This window comes from Perca flavescens, chromosome 18 (assembly GCF_004354835.1).
Source record: "Perca flavescens isolate YP-PL-M2 chromosome 18, PFLA_1.0, whole genome shotgun sequence".
Taxonomy (NCBI): domain Eukaryota; kingdom Metazoa; phylum Chordata; class Actinopteri; order Perciformes; family Percidae; genus Perca; species Perca flavescens.
In genome coordinates, this window is record NC_041348.1 from 17,045,886 (window position 1) to 17,056,284 (window position 10,399).

The 10,399-nt window shown below is 39.9% G+C and overlaps 2 protein-coding genes across 3 annotated transcripts in view; one reads left to right on the forward strand and one right to left on the reverse strand.

Annotated features, from left to right (window-relative positions):
• The window catches only part of baalcb (BAALC binder of MAP3K1 and KLF4 b), a 94,710-nt gene extending 93,233 nt beyond the window's left edge, over positions 1–1,477 (reverse strand). Inside the window, exon 1 of the mRNA XM_028604598.1 lies at positions 1,403–1,477. The gene's annotated coding sequence lies outside the window, so the exon portion shown is untranslated. The remainder of the gene's footprint in view (positions 1–1,402) is intronic.
• On the forward strand, positions 404–10,196 carry chrna2b (cholinergic receptor, nicotinic, alpha 2b (neuronal)). Of its 2 annotated transcripts, XM_028604591.1 has the most exons (6): positions 404–1,187; positions 4,864–5,015; positions 5,540–5,584; positions 5,779–5,888; positions 7,031–8,195; positions 8,858–10,196. In XM_028604591.1, the coding sequence occupies exons 1-6, from the start codon at positions 1,118–1,120 to the stop codon at positions 8,981–8,983; spliced, it is 1,668 nt and encodes a 555-aa protein (XP_028460392.1). In that variant the 5' UTR covers positions 404–1,117; the 3' UTR covers positions 8,984–10,196. The 2 variants fall into 2 exon arrangements, with proteins under 2 accessions (XP_028460392.1, XP_028460393.1); XM_028604592.1 differs by lacking the exons at positions 404–1,187; positions 4,864–5,015; positions 5,540–5,584 and having other exon boundaries at positions 5,813–5,888; positions 7,031–7,038; positions 7,167–8,195.
• Positions 10,197–10,399: the final 203 nt, after the last annotated feature.

A 10,399-nucleotide genomic window follows, 5' to 3' on the forward strand; every position in this document is an offset into this window, starting at 1 on the left:
CAGCCCTTGTTTGTTTGTTTTTGTTTGTTTTCTGAATGTGATCATTGCCATGCTTTCACATCTTCTATTCACATCAATATCTTAGGGGGACCAACACGTCACAAGGCATATTCACTCACCTAGTCTGCCCTCTAGCTGTCTCCCATAGAAATATCCCACGGACGTTTCAGTTGCATGTGTCACTTATTAACACATGCTTTAAATGTTCTACAAAACAAATAAACGATTAGTCTTTACTCTTTTGGAGCGAGCGGGATGTAATTTGACTTAATGGTCTATCATTTCCCATACATACAAGTTACCACTTTAACGGTGAATCCTGTGCGTGTATGTGTGCGTGTGTAAGAGTGAGCAGGAGAGAGAAAGGAGGAGGGACTGTTATAGGTACCAGATGAAAGACGCGAAGTACTCAGATGTATCCTGTCTTCTCACAGTGGATGATGCGGTTTTGCGGACCTAATAGACCAAAGTGGTCACTAAAAATGCTTCTAATCATGGAATAGAGCTAATTTAACATTTTAAATTGTTATCGAAGCCTTAGATTAGGTCACAAAGGATGCGTAAAGTATTGGCACCGTGCGTAAAAGGGTGGAATTTGTTTGGATAATATATATACACAGCAACAAAGCGGACTATTTTCCGTAAATTAATTTCTTGATACCGGATTTGTATAGGCAGTATTGAACTGGCACTTTAATCTGCAAATACACCAGAGGTAAGGTACGGCGTTACAGTGCCGCTGCCCGTTTCAGCACCGGATCATGGCTAACGGACTCAGTGCGCGGACAGGCTTTTGGAGCGCGGAAACAAGAGGTCTATAATTGCTCGCTCTCATTCAGTCTAAGCAGGGCTAAAGTGTGAAGAGTGACACACATACCCATTGTTGCAGAGTTTTAGGGAAAAGACAGTAAAGTTATTCATACAGAGTATCGTCCCCGCCCACAGATGTAAACGGGCTATAGCCTACAGCATGGTGAAGTTGTCCTGATATGACTCCCAACTGCGAAGATGACAGATTTTGCTCACAAAACACTATTTCAAGGTAACGTTTTGACAGCGGACGTAAATACCTCCGTGCTCTCCAGTGAAGTTGGACTTATTTTAAGCAGAGTCGAAAATGGGACAAAACAACCACCTGTTCTCTGTGAGGACGGCTATTCTCTTCTCGCTACTCTTGTGTCAGTCAGGTAAGCACTTTTTAAACATTTTATCGTGACCTCAACGTGGCTTCCACAAACGGAGAAGTGGATACACATGCAAATGTTGTCCAAAACGCCATGGACCCACATGGAAAAGCAAAATATCATGTTTTAGCCGACATTTTACCACAACAATACGCTAACTTTGACAGTCAGAAGGCTACTAAACATTATTTGCACGATAGGGATAAACTTCGAGTTACCTTAACGTAGTCTCTTTATTGCCAGACCTTATCTTTCAATCTCAACACCTGCGCACTTTTACCCAAAACTCCCACAATGCTTTTCTCAAATTAGTTAAATCATCGTCTCGCGCCAAAGCTAAAGTCTACTCAAGTTATTTCAGCCCATACATACTAAGATACAGTGTGTATTTCTTTCATTCTTTCATTTGTTTTGATATGTGACACCCATAAATTAATTCTGGAAGAGACCAGTTTCACCACTGCATGTAGATTTAGGGAGCCCTCCATCTTTTACTTCTGCAGCACTTTTAGTTTTAATAACACGTATAACAAAGCTGTTAGCAGTAGGCCTATACAAAAGATGACTGAACTAGCTAGCTTCTCTGTTACCTTCTGAGCGTTTGGTAAATTCACAGTGTGAGGTAATATTCTATTCTATATTTTCAGTGGGTGTTAATGGTCACATATTTGTTTCTCAAAAACAGAAATGGACAAGACAAATATGCATGTTTGTAGTCAGAATTCGGAGCAGGTTTCACTGTTCAACCACAATAAAATTATTTTTAAGTTGAGCTGCAACTTTAATTCTCACTGCTGTATCCATTGTGCCCTATTTTCAAGACCTTTTTGTGGTCATATTTGATTCTTAAAATAATAAAAGTTAAATTCAGTTTAACTTTTTAAATCCATCAATCTTGACAGTGGAACTCAAGGCAGCTCTATTTATTTATTCAGGAGCTTCTGCAGGGGCATTCATGGGTCCTCTTTGTATGCACAAACCAGCACTAAAAGGTTTAAGATAACCTATGTCTTCTTGTGGCGTACGTGAGAGTTTTTGTCCCCTCTGTCCTACGTGTTGACATGCTACAGCAATCAGATGTGCAGGTGCTTGCTCTCTGCCAATCTACATCTCATAATGTCACTGACAGAGTTCAGCTTTCTGACTCAAATCCTGCAATTTTAGTCAACTTGTGAAAAATTGTTTCATGTTGTTGTTGTTTTTTTTATTAAACTTTTTACTCTTAGATATTTTGACAGCCTAATGTCACGAGAGCGCCTCTGTCTTGGGAAGCTGCTGACTCGATCATCTAAACTGGTCAGTGTTTCATACATCTCGCCAGGGGGCTTGGCTATGATCCAACATGCACGGTTCAGTGTGCTGGATGTTGGAGGTGTCATCTCATTTCAAGTCTCCGCTGGCAGGAGCCTTTGATCTATGCCACCTTTTTTTGTAAGCCCCACATCTAGTTCTTCCCAGATGCACGGACAGATGAACGTGCACCGCCCTGACTGTCAGGAGAGCAGATAAGAAGTCTCTGTTGCATGCTTGTTTTGCCAGAATGAAATTAGTTCATGATGGCAGGAGATGCGCCCCAGTGCGCCACGGGCAAATTAACTCTGAATTCACACTATACCACATCTAATGCCTCCTTTTTTCTTTCTTTTTTCCAAACTATTGCTAAAATAATTACGTTTTGCCTAAATTGCTACCCCACATGCTAGCCACTGACCCCATTTGTAAGACAGCTGTGTTACACAGAGACTTCATCTGCATATTTATCCGTGCTTTCACTGTTAGAGACCCTCAAGCCAAGGAATTAGCATAGGCAATAAATCATTTCAACAGATTTGCATGTATCCCTCAGGTCATCTTCATGTAACATTTAAGACCCTCATGTGGGTATCCTCCAGTGGACTGTCCTACAGTTATGGGTTGTCAATGTGGTCGTCAGAACTACAACTTACCCATGGTCAGGTAACGATGTGGCCTTTGCGACTGCTGCCAAATTCAGGTGGCCCAAGGTCTCATTTCAGGATCTTTGATGGAAGCACACTTTATTCGGTTGCATTACACCCTTACACTGTAAAACAGAGATGCAGAGGGAGTGGGTGTTAATAGCATGCAACCCCAATGGCGTCTCATTTAAAAAAAATTAAAATAATATTGATTTTTGAGGTTTGGCGTTGTTGGTTGTGATGCCTTACTTATTTCCTTATATACATCTCTAGAGAGAAGCTGCCATGAGATATTTGGTCATAAGATAAGTTCTCTCTGTACATTAAACAGTAGTAAAAGTATGATTACGAACAGGAGAATGAATGACTAATGCACGTTCAAACATACTCTATACACTAGAGCAGCACCGATGAATTGGCAGATATTGACTTATTGCAGTTATCCGTGGTATTGCGAGTCGGTCTATAGGGGATAAGAAATTTCATTACAGTAAAGTCAGTGATATATTTGGGGTAGTTTTTGAACAGGGAAACCATTACTTAGTTTAGTTAAATGTAAGGTATACCTATCTTGGTTACAATTGTTTAGAAAAACAATAATTACATTTATTGGCCCTATATGATTATCAGATTATTTTTTAACTCTTAAATATCCAATATCGTTCAGGATACTGTATACACAAATGCAAACACGCTATCGTCAGCACCCTCTGCTTAAAGTGAAAACTAATTTAATTGTTTCATGCATCAGCTGTAACACAGGGTGACAGACAGCTCGACAATAAACACCCTTCACTCGTGAGAAATTAGCTCACCTCCACTTAACACAAGCAAGCAATGATGTGTGTAATTGACTCTGACAACATTGATGAAGGTGGAAGCGGTAATCCCCAAGGGGCGGGATTTGCTGTTTATTTCCATGCTATTCATTCTGCAGAAAATGAAAAATAAAATGCACTGAGTCAGTCTGAACTTGTATGCAAATCTGTCTAGACTTCATATTCAAAATCAGTTTAATTAAGCCACCTCTCATTGTGAAGCAACATGCATAAAAATAACATTAGATAGATAAAAAGAGGTTGAAGCTGAATCGGTGTTGCCCCATTCTCCACCTGCTCACCTCGAGAGGTTTTAGCAGACAAGCCACATGGGAGGCTCAGATCAAGAGATCAAAAGATTTGCTGAGATGTGGAAAAGTCAATAAGACTTTACCAAGAAAGGTTTTAGTTGTTCAGAGCAGGCATGTATGCTGAAACATGAGATGTTCACAACACTCATCTTCACTCCCAAAAGCCAATATGATGCCAGGCTGATTAACTAGTTTGTCAAGTAAGGATTAGAGGAGACACGGGTGAGAGAACATAGATATGATCCCTATATACTGTGAAACTTACTCCTATCCTCTTCTTCAGTACTCACTTCACACGCATTTGTTATAATACCAACAAATATTTACTGCTTGATACCAACAAAACAAAGTCAGGAGTTCAAACTGGCCACATTACCGTGATGTCAAAAGGACATTTGCACTAACATTGGTTACTTTACTTTTAACAGCTTCAAATATCTAATGGACCTATTAAATGCATATGAGTGAAATTTAATTTAATCTGGAATTTCATTTGTACAGTGTTGAACAAATGTGACCCATTTATAAATCCCATTATTGTCATATTATATCAGTAGCTCTATAAATGTTTAACGTTTAACACTTCAATTAAAAAGCAATAATGTATCTGCAGTTCTTTGTCATGAAAAGACCCACTCGCACGCTGAGGACGAGCTCTTCAAGACGCTGTTCGCTGGTTACAACAAGTGGTCGAGACCCGTGCCAAACATCTCTGACGTGGTCATTGTCAAGTTCGGACTGTCCATAGCACAGCTCATTGATGTGGTGAGTCATCACGCATGTTTGTCCAATTCATATAGTACATACATAAGAAAATTAATAGAGGTGATATTTAAACACAAGCTATTTTTTTTCTGTGACTTGGAAGCTGCTGCTTTTAATGTGAACCAAGATTTCATAATGGGATTATATAATTTCTGTCAATAATGTGTCCCTAGAGCTTTAATTAGTATGATTAGTCCACCCTATACTAACCAACGTTAAGGCATAGCAACTCATTAAAAATGTATCCTGTCAGTTTACACCTTATGTGTTTTTTCAACAGTATGTTTTGGCATTTTTATACAGTAGCAAAAACACATTTAGAAAAACTAGATTACTGTATGCACCCTCTCCACAGAACAAACTACTAGAGAACACTTCCATCAAGTTATTGAAGTAAAGTTGCTGCAGGCTATATTTGGGTCTGCTTTGACAAACCTCCAAGAACCTCTCTCTCATATTCCTCTGGCCTGAGTTGACAGCCTTAACTCAGTCTGTCTCTCTCTCTCCTTCTGTCTGTCTGCTAGGATGAGAAGAACCAAATGATGACAACCAATGTGTGGCTTAAACAGGTCAGAAAAATGTGTGTCTGTGTTAATTTATTATTAAGATTTTTTTCTTCTTAGAGGAGTTCTGGTGATATATAATGGTAAGGATATGAAAACTTTCATCTACTTTGCTCATTTGTCAAAGTTCATGAGGAATGGGATGACTTATTTGACAATTAAGGATCATAGCCCCCTAAAACATGTTGTGTCTCTCCAAGGAGTGGAATGACTACAAACTTCGCTGGAAACCATCCGACTATGATAATGTAACGTCCATAAGAGTGCCGTCAGAGCTCATATGGGTACCAGACATCGTCCTCTACAACAAGTAGGTGTGATATGAGACTAACATAACAGTAAAAAAAGAACTTTAACATTAGGCCTGCAATTAAATTAAATTATTCAACTATTCTCTCTAACCACTTTATTGTTTAGTCTATAACATGTCACAAAATAGTGAACTATGGCAAATACAATCTCCCAGAGTTGAAGACGGCCTGTTGAAATTGCTTGTTTTTTCCAACCAACAGTTCAAAATCCAGAGTTTACCATCATAAAAGACAAAGAAAACCATAAAATATTTACATCTGAGAAGCTTTACATTGCTCTAAATGATAAATTGATTATTCAGATTGACAAATCTATTCAGCTCTTCATAACATAAGCATTCTATTTAATTGGTGATCGGGTAAAGCCAACTATGTCTGTCTACTGCACTGTAATACTACAATGTTTCTTTTCATAACATGCCCCAGATGCTTGTAGCAGAGTTGCACACAAACGTAAGAAAAGAGTAACAGAAAGGAGCATAGTATAAAAATGGCGCCATCTAGTGATAATAAAACATTCTGCTCCTTTCTATACCTTCACATTGGCATTAAGTCAAAGAGTTTTAATTAAAATTACGACATAACTTGAACAGTTCTTCCTGTCTCAAATTGTACGTTGCCAAACATTTCTATTAACTGCTTTTGTATTGTGCATCTCTGTAAATGTATGTTGACACAGTTTATTTCGATTGAAAATGAAGACAACCTCCATGCGTGTATTGCTTCAGTGTGAAATAGATTTTAAGAAACCTCTCCCTTCTCCTAAATCCACCTCATGGAGATTAAACTGAGAGAGTTGATGATGGAGTTCTACTCCGTCGAGCCAGTGTAATCACAATCTGTGAGTGAAATTAAAAAAGGTGTGAAACTGATGAAATGATAACGGCTCATCATTAGGTTTTCAGTAGAAGCTATTATCACCACTAAAGCGATGAATGGAGGGAGATTACTGGAGTAGATTATTATTGGAAAATGCTTTTTCACTGCATAGTTTCTCAAGTAAGAAAATTATTTTCTCAGCACATGGGGTAGTAGAAGCAGGATATGATTGTTTATCTGCTATTTTAGCCTTTTGATATTTAAAACTGATGTAGCGTACCGTATGTCACCATCACTCATATGACCACTTCTGCGTTTCCAGCGCTGACGGTGAGTTTGCTGTGACCCATATGACGAAAGCTCACCTATTCCACAACGGGAAAGTCCGCTGGGTCCCTCCTGCCATTTACAAGAGCTCCTGCAGCATCGACGTCACCTTCTTCCCCTTTGATCAACAGAACTGTAAAATGAAATTTGGCTCCTGGACGTACGACAAGGCCAAGATCGACCTGGAGCGAACTGAAAACGTGGACCTGAACAACTACTGGGAGAGCGGCGAATGGGCCATCATCAACGCCGTGGGGACATACAATACAAAGAAATACGACTGCTGCCATGAGATCTACCCAGACATCACCTATTTTTTCATCATTCGAAGGCTTCCCTTGTTTTACACCATCAACCTCATCATCCCCTGTTTGTTGATCTCTTGCCTCACTGTTCTGGTTTTCTATCTACCCTCAGACTGTGGCGAGAAGATCACCCTGTGCATCTCTGTGCTGCTGTCCCTCACTGTATTCCTTCTCCTCATCACTGAGATCATACCGTCCACATCCCTCGTCATCCCGCTCATCGGCGAGTACCTCCTCTTCACTATGATTTTCGTCACCCTCTCCATCGTCATCACTGTCTTTGTGCTCAACGTGCACCATCGCTCTCCAAGCACTCACAAGATGCCCCACTGGGTCCACTTTGTGTTCCTGGACCTGATCCCACGCTGGCTGTTCATGCGACGGCCTGCGCCAGACGGCCGGCGTCACAGGCTGTTGCTGCTGCAGCAGGAAGCAGCGGTGGAGCGGCGGGACGGCCGGATTGCCGGGTACAAATCTGGCAAGTGCCTCAGCACCTCTGTGAACTGGTTAAGAGATGGGACCACGACAGAAGACCCTCTGAGAAGCTCTTTTGAGGATTTAGAGCTGGGAACACTGACGTCATATTTCTCCTTCCGCCCTCCTTCACCCAGACCGCCCGGCTCGACTCCCCCACCACAACAGAAAACCCCACAGAACAGCCAGAACCGACAGGAGGGGGCTGCAGTGACCAACAGACATTTAACAGGGGCCCGAGTCAATCCCACTCAGAGGCCAACTAAAATTGATAATACAGTATCAGACTCAACAATCCTGCTTTCACCAAATGTTTTACGTGCTCTGGAAGGGGTGCACTACATTGCAGACCATCTGAGGGCAGAGGATGCGGATTTCAGCGTGAGTATGCCACATCTACTATTATCAAGATGGCACTTTAAAGACACTTGCTATTTGTATCACTCTTGGCCTTTAAAACAGCCTCACAGTATATAGATTCTATGCTAATGTGAATATACTGTATGCCAAAAATGTGCTTTGTTATAGCAGTAGAACAAATGTCAGTCATAATGTGAAGTCCTGTTTAAGATTTTTTTGCTCCTAAAGTACAGAGCATACTCCACAGCTTACAAACACACAAAAAACACATGCACCTGTACTGTTGTTGTACACGTACACCAGGATGGGAAAACTTTAACTTTACTGTATACTGAAATAACATACCTGAATTGAGAGAGCCTAACTAAAAGAAAAGTATGGTTAGAGTTATTGCTTTACTAAAGGTGCACAGGGGTGCGCTGAAAGTGAGGTGGGCTTAGGGTCTTCCTTAAACCAAACAAAGAAAGCGGAAAAACACTAACTACGGTCATTACTAATAATTATTTTAATTTTAGATTAATCTGAAGAATAATTTTCTTTTTCTTCAGTTGAATCAAATCTAAAATCAACAATGTGAAAGGGGTCACTTTTGGTGACATCATAAAAAGAATTTCATGTGTAACTTTATTTTTTTATTTCATGTTTTCCCACTGTCCATTTCTCTTGTTCTTAACTCTACACAGGTGAAAGAGGATTGGAAGTATGTTGCCATGGTGATTGACCGCATCTTCCTGTGGATGTTCATTATTGTGTGCCTGCTTGGGACCATTGGCCTCTTCCTACCCCCTTGGCTAGCTGGCATGATCTAGCTCTTGTGAGAAGGTGTGAAAAATCCATAACCACCACTAGTTAGTGAAGTCTGACATTCACCATGTAGCTAAACTCTACTTCAGGACTCGGAATGTGACAAGTTTATGTAATATTGCTGCATTAATGGCCTCATGAGGCTATGTTGCTCTTTACACACCACCAAAAAGTTTGCTAATTTTAGATCCTTATAAAACTAGTGTGGCCATTTTGGCTCAACCTTCATCTGTCTAAACTTTATCAGCCTCAGGTGAACTTCCCCTGCCTCAGCTGTAATGTGTCAGGTTTGACCTGAATGCTAACATTAGCATGTTAACAAGCCCAGGGTTGGAAATTGTTACATGTTAATGCTTAGCACAATGTAAGATTTGGCATTTTAGCATACAAATGTTAGTATGTTAACGTGCCAATGTTTAGTATATTGTCTCTTTAGCATGTTAGTTATCGTAACACGTTAGTTAAATAGCATGGCACCAGCATCAGTGTTGGGAATGGTGTTACAGTAATGTTATCACTTCTGTTGTTTGAGGAATTACAATTTAATATTCAGTAACCTAATTACATTTACTAGTAACGCTGGGATCAGTAACACCATGGGTCTAGCTGTTAATGGACAGTAGCCAAAAGGCTGCAATGGCTCGATTGGCTGCTCCACAAAGTGTGCAGGTGTGGCGGCTTTAGAGTCTAGGCACAAGAAATGTAACTAACTAACTTACTGCTAGTGTTTGGATACTAGTAAAGTAATGTGACTTTTTCTTTTCAATTACCAATAAGAAATCCCAATTTTCCAAGTAACTTGCCCACGTTGGTCAGCAGGTCTAAGCATATAGCTGATGCTGACAGGAATTCACTCAGTACTTAGAGGTATCCAGTCATGACCTGAAATGTCAAGTGGAAACTTGGTGATTTTTGTTGAGAATAGTAAAGGTATAACCAAAGTCATTATGAATCATCATCTGGGGAATATTAATGAACCATGGCAAGCCATCCAAGTTGTCAATGTCATTGAAATGTTGGACTGACAGTGACATATGTTTCTCAACTTTCTTTGTTTTTGACCATCAGTGGCATGCTGTACTGGGAGTCTATAATATATTAGACACATTAACTGGGGTCATTTTTGTGCTGGTTTGGGAATCATTTCTTAATTGTTTCAGGTTTTTCTTTCTAGCCATGCTGCCATATAATTACAATTATTTTTGAATGATCATACTATGTAATAAATACCCTCATGAAACCTCCGTCTATATAGCATTTATTGAGTGGTGTGAAAATGACCTAAGAGCAGCAACAGGTTGTCATTCCTGCAGTTGTCCTTCGCAGAATATCTAGATTTAAATTTTCAACAGCAACAATGAACATGCATGTATAGTAGTATACATCATGATATTTATTTTTATATCACTTGATCTACATGA